The sequence below is a fragment of the Glandiceps talaboti genome, chromosome 9 (genome assembly GCF_964340395.1).
Source record: "Glandiceps talaboti chromosome 9, keGlaTala1.1, whole genome shotgun sequence".
Taxonomy (NCBI): domain Eukaryota; kingdom Metazoa; phylum Hemichordata; class Enteropneusta; family Spengelidae; genus Glandiceps; species Glandiceps talaboti.
In genome coordinates, this window is record NC_135557.1 from 766,398 (window position 1) to 788,502 (window position 22,105).

Genomic DNA, 22,105 nt, shown 5'->3' on the forward strand with positions numbered 1-22,105 from the left:
GCCTTTCTTGTTTATTAGGATAGTGGTGTGTAGCACCATGGGTGAAGTCATAAAACTTTGTCCGGAAAAAACCATTTCATGTACTGGTTATAAGTTGGCATAAACACGTTTGTATTTATATACTCATCTTTACTATCACACTTTGGTAAGCTTGCTAATCTTTATTCAGAACCACCAATGTATTAAAAAAACATTGAAGTCGGCAACGAATCATAAATATTGTTATTATTATTGATGTACCACACCACATCATCCCTTCAATGAATCATCCTCCCATGTAACATTTATGTGGTTCACTCAAACTATGTCTTATACTAACTGCAATAACTGTAGCGTGTACTGTGATTTTGGGGTTCTTTCCTTTGTTTTTGTACCTTTTTCCGTTCCGATGTTTGACTGGAAGCAATCGCTACAATTTCTCCAACGGTAACGCAAATGGCCGAGGTCACGGTGAAAACGCCGTTTCAAAATGTTGCTACTTTTAGGTTTTCCTGTCGAATTGCAGAGCCAAACTTACGCGAAATATTATTAGGAGAACAAGACTCGTTAATTTGCTATTCAACCACATATTGCCCAAAATTTAACACGTGTGAGATACGTTTTCGTTACGATCTGAAAAGATACCTTATGTTTAGCACACGATGTCTTCGCCACCGTATTTACGGAAACTGCTATCAAAGAAGTTGTTGCCGAGATAGCACAGTAATTTGCGTAAATATTCTCTTCAGATTTTGTGGATTTCCTTTGTATTAACTCCCGATTATAAGTTTTAACGGTACATTTTGGCCGACATATGAGCATCACAGCCATATAAGTTCAAACGCTGTGAGCATTGGAGGTACATGTATCTGTGAATATATGGTTTGTGTAAAAGTTGCTATTGATGTCTACGTTTTAGGTACTTGTCCTCGGGTTTTAATTTTACGATATTTCCATCTTGAAGTTTTTTACTGAGACTGAATGTGAATGTACTCGGAAAAGTAATGGGGTGACTGGGGGAACCCGTCCCGTTTTACATGTGCAAGTCAGATGGTGTCACGTAATTAATCTGCAAATAAATGCAGCTAGTTCTCAACATCACGTAATTACGTACAATTAGTGTTCGGTAGGATTTTTTTTTCGTTTGGTTTACTGAAATATTTCATAGCAGACGACTGATGTGCGATGTGAAATTGATAACATATATTGGGTCATTTCACCACTGAGTGCCGTAAGTGTTTGGAAGTTGACTATTGCGTGAATCATTTTTGACTTTTTTACCAGTGAATGTCTACGCCACACTTATTCCTCTGAAGATTGTTCAGTTCAAATAAATTAAAGTAAAGACGATACGAGATTTGATAAATACTGATATTGTTACATGTACAGTACTACAGACATGCACACAGTGCACAGATCACATACGGAAGTGCAAATTTGCCGCCATAACAACGAAAGGCCTTGCGTGGAAAGTATTTCGGAAGGCAGAATTTGCCTGCGGTCTCGTTGCGATATTATTTTTTTCATTAGCGGGTTGTTCACCATTTCCATCACTCCTACCTGGCTTACTAGCCGGAGAAAAGAAATTAGTTATTTGCCGTTTACTCATACTGAAACCGGCGGTGGTTCTCCGCCGTGTAGGCTATTTGCTGTACCATGGAAGTAGAACCATGGCTGTACTATGTCGACAAACTACCATTATTTGAGAAGAGACGTTTAATGTCAGGGGCAAACGGGAGTAGAGAAAAACCATACAACATGTCCCTCGCTAATAGTAATACACCCATGGTCCACAACAGCGAAAGAGGTAACAACTGGTGTGACTGAATTCAGAATTTGTACGAATAGAAAACACATGAATTCACGTTGGTCGACATGTCAACGTCGAGCGTGTTGCGTGGCTTGTCGAAATAAAAGTTAAACTGGGCATCACGACGCGACGACGAGTGAAATTGTTAACATGCATGAGATCTGAGAAGACATCTTCGCTTATTTCTCGAACGCATGAACGTACACAGCAATAAACAACACAAGGCAGTCTCTACAACTCATGTTGTTTACAATGATCGCACTATGCACTTATCGTTGAACTTATCGTTTACGCCGGCGGATAATGGTGTCACATTGTGTGTGTGAACACATACAGCTGATCCCCTCTGTTTACTAATCGTTCTCACCTATTTACGCCGGAGAAAAAAACCCACGAAAAAAGCAATATGAACATGCCTATAGTGTACTCCTTTCCAAACATTGTAGTCTGCTCCTATCCAAACATTGTAGTCTGCTCCTATCCAAACATTGTAGTCTGCTCCTATCCAAACATTATAGTGTACTCCTGTCCAAACATTGTAGTCTGCTCCTGTCCAAACATTGTAGTCTGCTCCTGTCCAAACATTGTAGTCTGCTCCTATCCAAACATTGTAGTCTGCTCCTGTCCAAACATTGTAGTCTGCTCCTATCCAAACATTGTAGTCTGCTCCTATCCAAACATTGTAGTCTGCTCCTGTCCAAACATTATAGTGTACTCCTTTCCACACATTGTAGTCTGCTCCTATCCAAACATTGTAGTCTGCTCCTATCCAAACATTGTAGTCTGCTCCTGTCCAAACATTGTAGTCTGCTCCTATCCAAACATTGTAGTCTGCTCCTATCCAAACATTGTAGTCTGCTCCTATCCAAACATTATAGTGTACTCCTGTCCAAACATTGTAGTCTGCTCCTGTCCAAACATTGTAGTCTGCTCCTGTCCAAACATTGTAGTCTGCTCCTATCCAAACATTGTAGTCTGCTCCTGTCCAAACATTGTAGTCTGCTCCTATCCAAACATTGTAGTCTGCTCCTATCCAAACATTGTAGTCTGCTCCTATCCAAACATTATAGTGTACTCCTTTCCAAACATTGTAGTCTGCTCCTGTCCAAACATTGTAGTCTGCTCCTGTCCAAACATTGTAGTCTGCTCCTATCCAAACATTGTAGTCTGCTCCTGTCCAAACATTGTAGTCTGCTCCTATCCAAACATTGTAGTCTGCTCCTATCCAAACATTGTAGTCTGCTCCTATCCAAACATTGTAGTCTGCTCCTATCCAAACATTGTAGTCTGCTCCTATCCAAACATTGTAGTCTGCTCCTATCCAAACATTGTAGTCTGCTCCTATCCAAACATTGTAGTCTGCTCCTGTCCAAACATTGTAGTCTGCTCCTGTCCAAACATTGTAGTCTGCTCCTGTCCAAACATTGTAGTCTGCTCCTATCCAAACATTGTAGTCTGCTCCTGTCCAAACATTGTAGTCTGCTCCTATCCAAACATTGTAGTCTGCTCCTGTCCAAACATTGTAGTCTGCTCCTATCCAAACATTGTAGTCTGCTCCTATCCAAACATTGTAGTCTGCTCCTATCCAAACATTGTAGTCTGCTCCTGTCCAAACATTGTAGTCTGCTCCTGTCCAAACATTGTAGTCTGCTCCTATCCAAACATTGTAGTCTGCTCCTGTCCAAACATTGTAGTCTGCTCCTGTCCAAACATTGTAGTCTGCTCCTGTCCAAACATTGTAGTCTGCTCCTATCCAAACATTATAGTCTGCTCCTATCCAAACATTGTAGTCTGCTCCTATCCAAACATTGTAGTCTGCTCCTATCCAAACATTGTAGTCTGCTCCTGTCCAAACATTGTAGTCTGCTCCTGTCCAAACATTGTAGTCTGCTCCTGTCCAAACATTGTAGTCTGCTCCTGTCCAAACATTGTAGTCTGCTCCTATCCAAACATTATAGTCTGCTCCTATCCAAACATTGTAGTCTGCTCCTATCCAAACATTGTAGTCTGCTCCTGTCCAAACATTGTAGTCTGCTCCTATCCAAACATTGTAGTCTGCTCCTATCCAAACATTGTAGTCTGCTCCTATCCAAACATTGTAGTCTGCTCCTATCCAAACATTATAGTCTGCTCCTGTCCAAACATTGTAGTCTGCTCCTGTCCAAACATTGTAGTCTGCTCCTATCCAAACATTGTAGTCTGCTCCTATCCAAACATTGTAGTCTGCTCCTATCCAAACATTGTAGTCTGCTCCTATCCAAACATTGTAGTCTGCTCCTGTCCAAACATTGTAGTCTGCTCCTGTCCAAACATTGTAGTCTGCTCCTATCCAAACATTGTAGTCTGCTCCTGTCCAAACATTGTAGTCTGCTCCTGTCCAAACATTGTAGTCTGCAGTAATAGTGAACTCAGTTAATTGTCAGAGAAGATTTTCTCAACGAGACAGAGTAGTTTATTGGAAATTACGAAAGCAATCAAGTTATCGCTTACTTGTCCAAATCATCACCTACTAAGGTCAAACAAGCCATGCACGGTTCTTGATTGGGCTGGAGTGGAGTACTTGTCCTGTCATAAAAATGAAGCAAATGTAAGAGAATACACTGACAGACTTGCCATAGAATCATAGGTGTCCGTCAAACTTTTATATTTTCACTATCTATTCCGAAAGTGACAGTCAGAATTCTTCGATATTTGGTGTGCATGTTCCCTGGGGAGAGGCTATTCAGATTTGTTCATGCCAAGTTGATCTGTGCCATTTTCAATTTTTTATGATTTTTTTTCCAAAAATGACATTTTCATCAACTCCTCATAAACCTCAAGTCAGATTGCTTTGATATCTGGTGTGTTGATGCACAGGGGGTAGCTTACTTAGATTTGTTAATTTCAAGTCAGCACGTCTTCTCTTCTATTTTTTATGATTTTTTTTTTGAAATTTGAAAAAAAAATGAATATGTTAATGAGCATAATGACCGACGCCATATTGGAAATCAGTCCGCGAGACTTTAGGTAAAGTGCAACTTTTCAAAAGACACTATTGACGTCAAACAAGCAATGTAATATGTGCTATAGTCTTAATTCTACGCATTGTGCGCCCAAATGACAAATATTTGTTCGAAAAAGGTTTGTAAACTTCAAATCCAATTCACACACCACCCCTCCTACAGAATGGTTCATTCCAGTATATGCACCTCACGATCAAGTGAGCTCTATATATGAGCATGCCTGAACTGAAGTGTATGGGACGATTTTTGACAGAGTCAGTCGTCAATAAAAACGATAATACTCTTTCTAAAATTATCACATTTTGAAAGGGAAAGTACTTTGTGGTTCATTTATGGAATTTTGTTTTTGTACGATCAATCTTGGTGGCAAAATTACAGCGTCAAAATTACCGATGTGGTAGTTCCGTACGGTGACAATCTCAAGTACCCGGCCACCGGATGCATGAGGGACTAACCCGGAAGCAAGTCGTTGCCAGCCATACGTTACAGTGGTAACATCGTCCGAGAAATCGCTGCATTCAGAGTGTCATTATTCACAGAATTGTTTTTTTCGAGTGAAAACCCGTCTTGAATTGTATAACTCTAACAAATGAAGACATGTCAAGTTATATTTTGAAAGTTGTATCGCTAGTTTGAGACGATTTTCTCACATACTATCGGGGCTTACTTGGACTTGGACCTTACTCCACTGGGAAGTTTAGCCATTCGCCAGCCCGATAATTCTTTCTGGTTTAGTTTACAACACTTTTGATCGCGCAGATTTTGTTGTTGTGATGAAAAGAAATTTAAAAAAAAATCACTTCAACCATTTCGTTGTGTTTTCTTTATGAAAGGTAATCGAACATGAACGAGTGTTACCACTGTAACCAGGAGGGTCTATGCTGTAACGTATGGCAAGGGTTCGACATACACGCTGGTCCGCTATCCCGCGAGTCTAGTAACTTTCTGTAAGGACCATGTACCAGTAAAGGTTACTAATGCCATTGCAGTTAGTCCGACGGGATAGTGACTTTCGATAGGTATATCAGGGAGCTCAGAATTCAAACCACCGGCTATATGATGAATTCACGGTCATAGTAAAATTCATTTGATTTTTAATTTGCTATTTTGACCAACTCCGGTTGTCTATTCGCGATAAAATTACGATTAGTTTGGAAACGGGGTAGATTTTCTATGATTCCGTGTCATAAAAGCATGTGTTGTGTAGTTTGCGAAAAGCACACCCGGTGTGAAAGTCGCCCAACAGACGATCTCGCTCCATTGCTGTACTACATGGCACTTTATTCTGGCGGGGTGTCTCTTGAAAACGGGAATAGCGAACGATGAGCCAATCAAGTGAGACCTTTCAAATGTAGCTAATATTATAGCCAATAAAATTAGTTGTACGATGATATGTGTATAATAAGTCCTCTACACTGTAACAAGTAAATAGTAAAGTTGAAATCTTTGTCGCATTAATTCGTATTTATGTACGGATGCGTAGTCTTTCTGAACAGTAATTCTTAGATCAGTTAGTATTTAAACTACGTTTCTGAGTTAATTATTCGGTAGGTTATTGACGAGCTCCCTTTGTAAAAATGCTGTACAAATTGGATGTCGGCGTTCGCCCGGCCACATTCAACGGAACTAGTGAAGCTCAATCATAACAATGGTGCATGGTGGCTGTCAAAATCGAAGACGCAATTTGACCGTGTTGTTATTTCAGTGAGTTTATTCAGCAAGAAAACAACGTGTTCTATGTTTTTGTACTTCCTTCATGATGTGATGATCGTTTTTTTTTACCGGTACAACTTACAGCCTACAATGAAACTGCTAACTTACTTAGTAACACTGACCATGGACGTATTAGTGATGTATGGACGTATTAGTGATACATCACTAATACATCTATGCACTGACACGATTCCGTGTTCCGTGTTCCGTGTTCATGTTTTGGTATTCAGTTTGAAAAATTAAAATCCTGAACTTTATTTTGCGAACGGTTTTGTCATTTCTTAGTAATTATAGGGCCGACTGTATCATGTTTAACGTTTATGTCAACCCGGAAGTACATAGACACGAAAATAGACGAAGTGACTTGTACATGTAATTAGTAACAAAATTTTGCTGTAACTGCTGGTAACCTTCAAATTTATTTATTTTTATGTTGTAAATACATTCTAATATGCACTAAGGAGAACACTATAAAGACTTGCTCTATGGGAAGGTAATTTTTTGTCTTTTAAAAATGCAATAGTTAGATCAATGTGTACCAGAAATGTTATGTAGTATTTAAGCTAGAAATAAGACCACATAACATCTTATTACTCCTTCCCCCCCCCCCCCCAATTAAGACAAATTACTCACAGAAAGCAACAAAAAAAAGAGAAGAAGCTCCAAAACATAAAAAAGAGAATAAAATTACAGTAAGGAGTTGATGATGCACAAACAACTACAACGAATAGACAGTTCAATTACAACAGTGTTTGAAATAAATATGGGGTTTGGAAAAGTGAATTAGAAGTAGAGCAAAAACTAAGAGAGATGAAGAGCCTAAGTGAACAAGCGAAAGCACTTAAAGATAGGACCACCAAATTTTTTGCAGGACTACTACGTTATCAATTTTAATAGTCCTGTGGGATAGTGACTTTTACTCCAGTGTCGAACCCTGTTGGCTGAGAATGACTCTCTTTCGGGTACTTGGGGATTGTCGCCGTACGGAAACTAAGATGGCGATTAATACATTTCTTCCCTATATATATATATCTACTACAACTATTACAAGTTGAATGTTGTTGACTTGGTAAATTTGTTAGAAAATTGAAATTCAAATTGCCTCAAAATTATTTTAGATCCCTGGTTTATTTCATTCATCATTAAAATTTTCCAGGGTTAAAGCTGTAAGACACTGGAATTATTTATAGCCAACCTCAAAATCCTCTTTTTTTCTTCTTTTTCTTGTGTGCATTTCCCAGTCATTTTTTCCCTGAGAATTTGTGCAATTTTTCATAACAGTAGATTTTTGTTATAAAATGGTGACTATGGTATAAAAGTACAATACATTACCAACTTCTGTGTAAAATGTGTTTTATAGTGAGACATCATATGAAACCACTAACCACTTTATTGCATCGCTAAAACAAAACTGCATAGTAAAGAGCTGAAGAACTGAACCACTTCTACATGTCACCAAAATAAAAAATAAAATAAAAAAAAAATCAGCGGAGCTATTCTGACCGATAGGTCGCTTGTGTTCACTATACCATCCCCAGGGAGGTGGTTTATTGTTTAACTGTGTACTGTTTTGGCTTTATTAGCATATCTTGAGATGTTTTGCACTTCAAAGCATATTTAGCCCCCGCCAGACGAAAGTCCGAGGGGGCTAATAGATTGGGCTTTGTACGTGTGTGTGTCCGAAGCCATTTCTCGGAAATGACTGGACTGATTTCTCTCAAACTTAGTACTAGGGCAACACACAATGGCATACATATGCACGTAAATTTATTTTGTGATACGATCCAGTATGGCCACCAGACAGCCATTTCGTTACGATTTTTTCCATGTTCAAAGCCATTATGCAGACATAACTGAACAGATCTCATTCAAATTTGGTATAAGGACAACGTTGTATTACATAAATATGTATATGAATGTATGTTATGATACGATCCAATATGGCCACCAGGCGTCCATTTTTTAACGATAATTTTCATATCCAGAACCATTACTTGGACATGACTGGACTAATTTCTATCAAACTTGGTACAAGGACAACACACTATGGCATATATATGCATGTCATTTTTTTTTGTGATACAATCTAATATGGCAGCTAGACAGCCATTTTGTTACAAGTTGTTCATGTTCAAAGCCATTATGCAAACATGCCTGAACAGATCTCATACAAAGTTGGTATAAGGACAATGTTCTATTACATACATATACATGTGAATTTATTTCGTGATACAATCCAATATGGCCAACGTGTGGACATTTACAACTTGTTTATGTCCAGAACCATTACTTGGACATGACTGGACCAATTTCTGTCAAACTTGGTACAAGGATAACAAACTAAAGCATACATATGCATGTTAATTTATGTCTCGATACGATCCAATATGGCTGCCATGTGGCCATTTTGTTACCATTTCTTCATGTCCAGAGCCATTACTTCGATGTGTCTGAACCGATTCCCTTCAAACTGGGTACAGGGAACCAATTCCCTTCAAACTGGGTACAGGTATATATATTGTACCATATTCTTCATATGCACGTCAACTTGTGTGACGATGCAATCCAATATAACCACTTGGTGAACATGAACAATTTCCATTAAAACTTTAGTTCAAGACAGTGTACAATGATGTGTATATGTATGTCAACTTGTGTCACGATATGATCCAACAGGACTGTTAGTGTTAGGCAGCCATTCTGGTTTGACTTGTTCATGTCTAGATCCATTTAGCAGGCATGTCTGAGCAGAACAATTGCAGTCAATCTTGGTGAAAGGATAGTGTACTATTAGGTACATATGCATGTCAATTTATGATTGCATTTATCAAAGACAAGAAGTGTTACAATCCAAACAGGGATCAACAGCTCCCACATAGTGGGGACTATGTCATCTTCGATGAATGTCATATATCGGAAAGTGTACAAGGATTGCAGCAACAGTTAAATTACCTTTTGGATTACTCGAGAAACTGGAATTTAGAGGTCAATATTGAAAAGACAAAGATTATGGTTTTCAGGAATGGTGGTAGACTGAGAATTAATGAGCAATGGGTTTACGATGGACAATTTGTTGAAGTGGTTGATAAGTTTACTTATTTAGGAATGTTGCTGAGTTGTAATAACAAGTTTTCTTGCAGGGAAAAACAATTTGCGGACCAGGGTAGGAAGGCACTTTTTGCATTACACCGTAACACCTCTTCACTATCCCTGAACCATGAAACTTTGTTATTTTTGTTTGATTGTTACGTTGGTAGTATTCTCTCATATGCGTCAGAAGTTTGGGGATTACACAAGGGTCAAAATATTGAAAGAGTTCACACCTTGATTTCTGTAAACGCATTCTTGGAGTAAAAAAGTCGACATGTAATGTTATGGTATACAGTGAGCTTGGTAGATACCCTCTTAAATATACCAGAACTTACAATATGATAAAATATTGGAGTAAATTGTTAGTTTCCAGTAACTGTATTTTGAAATCTTGTTACGAATACATGTACGACAGAGTTGAAAACTACAGAGAAGTTAACTGGTTTTCGTTTATAAAGCAGGAACTGCTATCTCTAGGTTTTGGTGAAGTTTGGATAAATCAGTGTACTAATAAAAGTCATCTTGAAATTATAAAGCAACGCATTTTTGACCAGGCACAACAAACTATCAGAGCTGAAATTGAAGCTTCACCAAAGTGTATATTATATAAGCATTTAAATGATTTGTTTTGTATTCAATATTATTTATGCAAACCCCTACCACTGCATTTAAAGAAATTAATCGCTAAATATAGATTGTCGTCACATGGTTTAGCCATAGAAACCGGCCGCTATCAAGCTACAGCCAGGAATTTGAGAAATTGCCCAAAGTGTTACAATGACATTGAGGATGAGTACCATTTTGTTCTTAAATGTCCTTTCTACACCGACCTTCGCTCCAAATACATCAAACCATATTATTGGAAGAAACCATCTGTGTTCAAGCTTGTACAGTTATTCTCTGTCCGTAATGTAAAGCAAACGTATAACTTAGGACAATTCTTGAGACATGCAGGAAATTTAAGAATCATGTAAGGTGTTATTTGCAATATATATACTTCTGGGGTTTTTGTTTTTGTTTTTGTGTTTTGTTTTTTCATTCTCGATATATTTTCCTGTTTACAGTCATGTATATTTTTCTTGGTTTTTGTACGTTACTGATGAGCAGTAATGCTCAAGGTGAATAAATAATTGTAATATAACATGAGGGGCTTGTCAGCTATGATGACTTGTTTTTGCTGTTTTGGGTACCATTACCATATTTTATAATGATTTTGGCTTCATTAGCATATTTTGTGCTATTTTGGACTTCATTAATATATTTTGTCCTGTTGTTGCTTCATTAGCATATTTTGAGTTGATTTGCACTTCATTAGCATATTTTGTGCTGTTTTGGGCTTCATTACCATATTTTGTGCTATTTTGAGCTTCATTCGCATATTTGTCCTGTTTTTGGCTTCATTAGCTTATTTTGAGTTTTGTACTTCATTAGCATACTTTGTGCTGTTTTTGGAACCATTACCATATTTTGGCTACTGATTTTGGCTTCATTATCATATTTTGTGTGATTTTGGACTTCATTAGCATATTTTGTCCTCCTTTAGCTTCATTAGCATATTTTGTGCTGTTTTGGGCACCATTACTTTTATGTTGATTTTAGCTTCATTAGCATATTTTCTACTGTTTTGGGCTTCATATACATTAGAATCTTTTGTGATACTTTGGACTTTGTGCGGTTTTGTTTTGGGCTTCATTTTCAAAAGACCACAAAAACGCAAGGGTCCCTCATAATAAAATTAGATAAAAAAGACTAGTTGATAAGGGTAGATGTCAAAGTGTGTAGTTGTATTCACATTGTGGTTGTAGTTGTATTCACATTGTGGTATCTTGTTATTAACATTGACAGAAAGAAGCTGAAAGACAACGTAGATTGCAGGTGATTGCAAGACAGAATGAACAAGCTGATCAACACTACAGACACATTCTGCTAAACCACAAAGGAATGAAACCATGGTTACGATTGATACAGATGTCACATGATGAAAGGCACAGGGCAGAAGACCATTACAATTTGACTTTGATAGGGAAATGCTTCATACCATGGAAAGAACATGTACAGGAAATAGTAAGAGAAAAAGAAATAATGGCTGATGAACTATACCGACACATTTTACTTAGACGGACATTCGCATCATGGAAACGGGTATGTGTGAAATTCAGACAGTTACATATTTATTGTGATACCACTACATTATTTGTTATATGATATACTGTGATATGATATACTCTATGATATACTGTGATATGGTATACTGTGATGTGATATACTCTATGATATACTGTGATATGGTATACTGTGATATGATATACTCTGATATGATATACTCTATGATATACTGTGATATGGTATACTGTGATATGATATACTGTGATGTGATATACTGTGATATGATATACTGTGATATGATATACTCTGATATGATATACTCTGATATGATATACTGTATGATATACTGTGATGTGATATACTGTGATGTGATATACTGTGATGTGATATACTGTGATATGGTATACTGTGATGTGATATACTGTGATATGATATACTGTATGATATGATATTCTGTATGATATACTCTGATATGATATACTCTGATATGGTATACTGTGATATGATATACTGTGATATGGTATACTGTGATGTGATATACTGTGATATGATATACTGTATGATATGATATTCTGTATGATATACACTGATATGATATACTCTGATATGATATACTCTGATATGAGATAATGTGATATGATATACTGTGATATGATATACTCTGATATGAGATAATGTGATATGATATACTCTGATATGATATACTCTGATATGATATACTGTGATGTTATATACTGTGATATGGTATACTGTGATGTGATATACTGTGATATGATATACTGTGATGTGATATACTCTGATATGAGATAATGTGATATGATATACTCTGATATGATATACTGTATGATATACTCTGATATGAGATAATGTGATATGATATACTGTGATGTGATATACTGTGATATTATATACTCTGATATGAGATAATCTGATATGATATACTGTGATATGATATACTGTGATGTGATATACTGTGATATGATATACTCTGATATGAGATAATCTGATATGATATACTGTGATATGATATACTGTGATGTGATATACTGTGATATGATATACTCTGATATGAGATAATGTGATATGATATACTGTGATGTGATATACTGTGATATGAGATAATGTGATAAGATATACTGTGATATGATATACTCATATGATATACTGTGATATGATATACTGTGATATGATATACTGTGATATACTCTGATATGATGTATTAATACTGTGATGTGATATACTGTGATATGATATATTGTGATATACTCTGATATGAGATAATGTGATATGATATACTCTGATATATACTCTGATATGATATACTGTGATATGATATACTATGATATGGTATACTGTGATATGATATACTGTGATATATACTGTGATATGATATATTCTGACATGGTATACTCTGATATGTTATACTGTGATATGGTATACTCTGATATGGTATACTGTGATATGATATACTCTGATAAGACTCGAGATACTGTGATATGATATACTGTGATATGATATACTGTGATATGATATACTGTGATGTGATATACTGTGATGTGATATACTGTGATGTGATATACTCTGATATGAGATAATGTGATATGATATACTCTGATATGATATACTGTATGATATACTCTGATATGAGATAATGTGATATGATATACTGTGATGTGATATACTGTGATATTATATACTCTGATATGAGATAATCTGATATGATATACTGTGATATGATATACTGTGATGTGATATACTGTGATATGATATACTCTGATACGAGATAATCTGATATGATATACTGTGATATGATATACTGTGATGTGATATACTGTGATATGATATACTCTGATATGAGATAATGTGATATGATATACTGTGATGTGATATACTGTGATATGAGATAATGTGATATGAGATAATGTGATAAGATATACTGTGATATGATATACTCATATGGTATACTGTGATATGATATACTGTGATATGATATACTGTGATATACTCTGATATGATATATTAATGCTGTGATGTGATATACTGTGATATGATATACTGTGATATACTCTGATATGATATACTCTGATGAGATAATGTGATATGATATACTCTGATATGATATACTCTGATATGATATACTGTGATATAATATACTGTGATATGATATACTGTGATATGATATACTCTGATATGATATACTGTGATTTACTCTGATATGATATACTCTGATATGAGATAATGTGATATGATATACTCTGATATGATATACTCTGATATGATATACTGTGATATACTCTGATATGATATACTCTGATATGATATACTGTGATATGATATACTGTGATATGATATACTCTGATATGATATACTTTGATTTACTCTGATATGATATACTGTGATGTGATATACTGTGATATGATATACTCTGAGATGATATACTGTGATGTGATATACTCTGATATGATATACTGTGATATACTCTGATATGATATACTGTGATGTGATATACTGTGATATGATATATTCTGAGATGATATACTGTGATATGATATAATATGGTATGATATACTGTGATATATAATATGGTATGATATACTGTGATATGATATAACATGGTATGATATACTGTGATATGATATACTGTGATATGATATAATATGGTATGATATACTCTGATATGATATACTCTGATACGATATACTGTGATATGATATACTGTATGATTTGATATACTGTGATATGATATACTGTGATATCATATACTGTGATATGATATACTCTGATATGGTATACTGTGATATGATATACTCTGATATGATATACTCTGATATGGTATACTGTGATATGATATACTGTGATATGATATACTGTAATGTGATATACTGTGATATGATATACTGTGATATGATATACCGTGATGTGATATACTCTATGATATACTGTGATATGATATACTGTGATATGATATACTCTGATATGATATACTTTGATTTACTCTGATATGATATACTGTGATGTGATATACTGTGATATGATATACTCTGAGATGATATACTGTGATGTGATATACTCTGATATGATATACTGTGATATGGTATACTGTGATGTGATATACTCTATGATATACTGTGATATGATATACTGTGATATGATATACTCTGATATGATATACTTTGATTTACTCTGATATGATATACTGTGATGTGATATACTGTGATATGATATACTCTGAGATGATATACTGTGATGTGATATACTCTGATATGATATACTGTGATATACTCTGATATGATATACTGTGATGTGATATACTGTGATATGATATATTCTGAGATGATATACTGTGATATGATATAATATGGTATGATATACTGTGATATATAATATGGTATGATATACTGTGATATGATATAACATGGTATGATATACTGTGATATGATATACTGTGATATGATATAATATGGTATGATATACTCTGATATGATATACTCTGATACGATATACTGTGATATGATATACTGTATGATTTGATATACTGTGATATGATATACTGTGATATCATATACTGTGATATGATATACTCTGATATGGTATACTGTGATATGATATACTCTGATATGATATACTCTGATATGGTATACTGTGATATGATATACTGTGATATGATATACTGTAATGTGATATACTGTGATATGATATACTGTGATATGATATACCGTGATGTGATATATATACTGTGATATGATATACTCTGATATGGTATACTGTGATATGATATACTGTGATATGGTATACTGTGATATGATATACTGTGATATGATATACTGTGATATGGTATACTGTGATATGATATACTGTGATATGGTATACTGTGATATGGTATACTGTGATATGGTATACTCTGATATGGTATACTCTGATATGATATACTGTGATATGATATACTGTGATATGGTATACTGTGATGTGATGTGATATACCGTGATATGATATACCGTGATATGATATACTGGGATATGATATACTGTGATATGGTATACTGTGATATGATATACTGTGATATGATATACTGTGAAATGATATACTGTGATATGATATACTCATATGATATACTGTGATATGATATACTGTGATATGATATACTCTGATATACTCTGATATGATATATTAATACTGTGATGTGATATACTGTGATATGATATACTGTGATATACTCTGATATGATATACTGTGATATGATATACTCTGATATGATATACTCTGATATGATATACTCTGATATGATATACTCTGATATGATATACTCTGATATGATATACTCTGATATGATATACTCTGATATGATATACTCTGATATGATATACTGTGATTTACTCTGATATGATATACTGTGATGTGATATACTGTGATATGATATACTCTGAGATGATATATATAAGCTTCGTAATGGCTTGAGAAGTAATTGTTAACAGTAATTTTTAAAAACAAGTTAGTATATCAATAAGTCTACATCGACATATTCTTGTCCGTGAGTGTGAAAAGATTAATATGCATAATGGCGAATATTTCAGACATCATACATTACGGACACTAGGTGTTATGGATACTGTATATCGCTATAACTCACCAAAGTCTATACCAGTTTCCAGTTTCGATTATTGTTGGTCTGTGAACTAATTGTACTTATCAAACGAAACGTAATCGCTTGCCAATATTTGTCAGATGGTTTTATTAACACAAATCTATGACAGGCCAACCAACTATAAACTCTGATATGTAAAGAAATAATTTTGGATTTGAATCATAGAAGTAAATACATAACAATATTGTTCTGTATCAATTTTGGTGCTAAATACCGGAGCAAAACTTCCCTGGCTTAACTTGTAGAATAAGTTCTTACACAGGGAATTTTAATAAAGTTTCTTAGATCCAGGTGTTTAATTTGTTGAAATCTATTGTCAGTTTTACTTCAAATGTCAGCAATTTTATTACAAATGTCGTCAATTTTATTACATGTTGTTTATTACAAATGTCGGCAATTTTATTACAAATACAGATAGTTTATTACAAATGTCGGCAATTTTATTACAAGTTTTCAACAACTTTATTACAAGTGTATTCGTAATTGGTACAAGTCTCTCTGTAAATATACAAAAAAAAGTTGTAATGTTATATATAGTGGCCACAACAATATTATGCTGTGCTATTATAAAACATTCAAGAAGTTCAAAATAATGATTTAATTGAAATGGAGATAAGATTTCATTATTTTAGAGAAAGGGATTGGGGAGACGTTATTCTCCCCTTTTTTCTGTCCTTCATCTAAATAAATCAGAACTCATGAACTCATTCCCGGCTCTACTGGTCAACTATCCCTAAAATCCCTTCGATATCAGATTTAAAATCATGAACTACTACCTATAGTGAACAGCTCACTAAATCATGCACATCCTCGAAAACGCCACTAAATTGAATACTGTATCTTGGTGAAGAATAGAAAATCACTGTAATGATATGAAAAGGGGCTGCAGTACTCAAACATTGATGGTATAAGTCAAATCAATTCATTCAGTGGCGGCGAATCTCACAAATTCAATGTAAATTTCACGCAAACACATACTTTCTAGTATATTTTGTCGAATTGCACAGTATCCCCAGCAACTTGCAAAAATATAACAAAACTCCACTAAGAATTACACAGTGTACATTCATTCATTCATTCATTTATTCATCCATCCAACCATCCATTAATTAATTAATTAATTAATTAATTAATTAATTTGTTCGTTCATTCATTCATTCATTCATCCATCCATTAATTAATTAGTTCGTTCAAATGAATGGAATCCACCCATCTATTAACTAATTAATTCATTCATTCATTTGTTCATTCATTTGTTCATTCATTCATTCATTCATTTATCCATCCATTTCTTTGTTCGTTAATTCGTTTGTTTGTTCAATCATTCTCACACTCCCTCATCATATACATACATACATACATACATACATACATACATACTACATACATACTACATACATACTACATACATACATACATACATATATACATACATACATACATACATACATACATACATACATACATACATACATACATACATACATACATACATACATACATACATACATACATACTACATACATACTACATACATACATACATACATACATACATACATACATACATACATACATTACATACATACATACATACATACATACATACATACATACATACATACATACATACATATATGCGGATTGATTGAAATAATAATAACTTGGTTAATTGTTCAATTAATTATCATATTAATCAATTCAATTAATGCTTTTTAAATCTACTTTCGTTTGACGTGATGTTTTTGCAATCTTGTATTTCTTTATCCAAATAACCCATTTTTTAGGGTCGAAGGACGGACCCTCCTTAATGTAATTTTTAATTACAAATTTCGGTAATTTTATAAATTTTTTTGCTGAAATTTATTACAAATATCGGCAATTTTTATTACATTTGTCGTTCATACAAATTATTACAAATTTCGGCAATTATTACAAATGTCGGTTTTATTACATGAAAAACGTGATTTTTATTACAAATATCGGCGTTATTACAAATTTCGGCAATTATTACAAATGTCGGTTGTACAACGCCCCCCCCCCCCAAAAAAAACAAAAACAAACAAAAAACAAAAAAACAAAACAAAAAAAACCCCTCCAACATAGGTATTTTTTTGTTCATTGGAGTCTACTGAATGACCAACAAAATGTTAACAGTGAAAACTTTGGGATGCACTACCTGTTTGGCCTCAATTTCAAACTACATGTGCGTCATGGAATGCCGTCGAAAGGTTGAGGGTAGGGGTAACACATTCTCCTCCATACGACACATGCAAGCACGGACTGTATTATCCAATATATATTTGTAAAGCTTGGGAAATTTCCTTTCTAATGATATAATGTTTGCCTTATGGACTGTATTACCCCATCTATATTTGGAAAGCTTAGGAAATTTCCATTTTAGCACAACTGAACTGAAGGTTCAATAGTGCTATAGGCATGGCAAAGTGTCTGTCTGTCTGTCTGTCTGTCTGTCTGTCTGTGTGGATGTGTGTGTGTGTGTGTGTGTGTGTGTGTAAACGTACGTAAAATTACATAAAAACTTTCCATTCTTTTTTTAAATAACATGATCTGATAATATAAAGGGTATTTGTTAATTCAGTTGAATGAGCTGAACAAGAAAAAGTAGGTTAACAATGAATATTTGAAGGTTATTAATGGTTCCTCCCCCCCCCCCCATTAAAACCAATATAAGCTATTATTTTGAAATACCGACGGTAGGGGGTAGGGGTAAATTATCTTCTTCTGTGCTTTTTATTCAGCATCTTAGGAGCATACTAATACATTTTCCTGATTGCTAGAACACGTCTTTACAGGAAATATACTTTCTCTTAATAAATAGCTTGTAATGTTGATATACATGCTAAAAATGTCAGATTTCAGGAAAATATCCAAAGATTGTAGAAGGTGAACAGGTTAGGGGTAAGTATGTGCCTAGTACACAACACCTACATATGTAATCAATACAGTAGTATGATTTTGTAGTTGCTAGAATATGTTTAATAAAAAATAAATGTGTTTAATTTGAATATCTAGCAAATTATGCAAAAATGAATGCCAAAAATATCTGGAGACTTTAAATCACCGATTTGAAAAATCAATAATTTTTCCGCAAAATGACACATAAACTTTCCATTCTTTTTTACATAACATGATCTGATACACATAAGGGGTGGGTTTTTTATTCAGTTGAATGACCTGAATAAGAAAAAGTATGTTGACATTATATATTTTGAGGGTTATTAATGATTTTCCCCCATTAAAACCAATACTATACACTATATTATTTTGAAATACCGACAGTAGGGGTAAACTATCTCTTCTGTGCTTTTTATTCAGCATCTTAGGAGCATACTAATATATTTTTCTGATTGCTAGAACACGTCTTTACAGGAAATATACTTTCTTTGAATAAGTAGTTTGTAATGTTGACATACATGACTTACCCTCAACCTTTTGACACCATTCCGGGACGCACATGTAATTTGAAATCAAGGCCAAACAGGTAGTGCATCCCAAAATTTTCACTGTTAACATTTTGTTTCTCATTCAGTAGACTCCAATGAACAAAAAAATACCTATGTTGGAGGTTTGTGGGGGGGGGGGGGGTGCACAGTAACCCCCTCTGGCCCATGGACTAATCTAATATGGCCACCGGGCAACCATTTTTTATGCCCAGAACCATTACTTGGACATGACTGGACCAATTTCTATCAAACTTGGGTACAAGGACAACTCAATATGGCATACATATACATGTCAATTTTATTAGCTCCGTAGTCAGCGAAAGCTGAAAGTGTAGCTTTAGGTATAGGTGGGTATAGAGGTATAGAGTATAAGTGAATCATAGGTGTCCGTCAATTTTTTTTAGCTCCGCTGTCAGCGAAAGCTGAAAGCGTAGCTTTAGGTATAGGTTGTATAGAGTATAGAGTGTATAGGTGAATCATAGGTGCCCGTCAAACTTTTATATTTTCACTATCTACTCTGAAAGTAACAGCCAGAATACTTCGATATTTGGTGTGCATGTTCCCTGGGGGGAGGCTATTCAGATTTGTTCATGCCAAGTTGATCTGTGCCATTTTCAATTTTTTATGATTTTTTTCCCAAAAATGACATTTTTATCAACTCCTCATAAACTTCAAGTCAGATTGCTTTGATATCTGGTGTGTTGATGCACAGGGGGTAGCTTACTTAGATTTGTTAATTTCAAGTCAACACATCTTCTCTTCTATTTTTTATGATTTTTTTTTTGTAATTTGAAAAAAACAATGAATATGTTAATGAGCATTATGACCGACGCCATATTGGAAATCAGTCCGCAAGACTTTAGGTAAAGTGCAACTTTTCAAAAGACACTATTACGTCGAACAAGCAATGTAATATATGCTATAGTCTTAATTCTACGCATTGTGCGCCCAAATGACAAATATTTGTTCGAAAAAGGGTTGTAAACTTCAATCCAAATTCTCCACCCCTCCTACAGAATGGTTCATTCCAGTATATGCACCTCACGATCAAGTGAGAGATTACTAAAATGCCCATTGCAGGTAGTCCGACGGGATAGTGTCTTTTCGATAGGTATATTAGGGAGCTCAGAATTCAAACCACCGGTTATATGAATTCACGGTCATAGTAAAATTCATTTGATTTTTAATTTGCTATTTTGACCAACTCCGGTTGTCTATTCGCGATAAAATTACGATTAGTTTGGAAACGGGGTAGATTTTCTATGAATCTGATTCCGTGTCATAAAAGCTTATCACGTGTTGTGTAGTTTTCGAAAAGCACACCCGGTGGGAAAGTCGCCCAACAGGCGATCTCGCGCCATTGCTGTACTACGTGGCACTTTATTCTGGCGGGGTGTCTCTTGAAAACGGGAATAGCGAAGGGTGAGCCAATCAAGTGAGACCTTTCAAATGTAGCTAATATTATAGCCAATAAAATTAGTTGTACGATGATATGTGTATAATAAGGGTAAGGCTGGCCTCTCTACACTGTAACAAGTAAATTAGTAAAGTTGAAATGTTTGTCGCACGATTTCGTATTTATGTACGGATGCGTAGTCTTTCCAAACAGTAATTTTTAGATCAGTTAGTATTTACACTACGTTTCTGAGTTAATTATTCGGTAGGTTATTGACGAGCTCCCTTTGTAAAAACACTGTACAAACTGGATGTCAGCGTTCGTCCGGGCCCGGCCACGTTCAGCGGAACTAAGTGAAGCTCAATCATAATGGTGGCTGTCAAAATCGAAGACGCAATTTGACCGTATTGTTATTTCAGTGAGTTTATTCAGCAAGAAAACAACGTGTTCTATGTTTTTGTACTTCCTACATGATGTGATGATCGTTTTTTTACCGGTACAACTTACAGCCTACAACACTGACACGATTCCGTGTTCCGTGTTCATGTTTTGGGGTACATTTCTAAATACACGAAACCAGTTATTGAATGTGTAGTGGATATTGATATTCAGTTTGAAAAATTAAAATCCTGAACTTTATTTTGGCGAACGGTTTTGTCATTTCTTAATAATTATAGGGCCAACTGTATCACGTTTAACGTTTATGTCAACCCGGAAGTACATAGACACGAAAATAGACGAAGTGACTTGTACATGTAATTAGTAACAAAATTTTGCTGTAACTGCTGATAACCTTCAAATTTATTTATTTTTATGTTGTAAATACATTCTAATATGCACTAAGGAGAACACTATAAAGACTTGCTCTATGGGAAGGTAATTTTTTGTCTTTTAAAAATGC

The 22,105-nt window shown here is 34.8% G+C and overlaps 1 protein-coding gene across 1 annotated transcript in view; it reads left to right on the plus strand.

Annotated features, from left to right (window-relative positions):
- LOC144440420 (coiled-coil domain-containing protein 191-like) overlaps positions 1-22,105 on the plus strand; it is a 125,151-nt gene that overhangs the window by 64,135 nt on the left and 38,911 nt on the right. Inside the window, exon 6 of the mRNA XM_078129792.1 lies at positions 11,440-11,736. Within this exon, the coding sequence (XP_077985918.1) occupies positions 11,440-11,736 (297 nt within the window). The remainder of the gene's footprint in view (positions 1-11,439; positions 11,737-22,105) is intronic.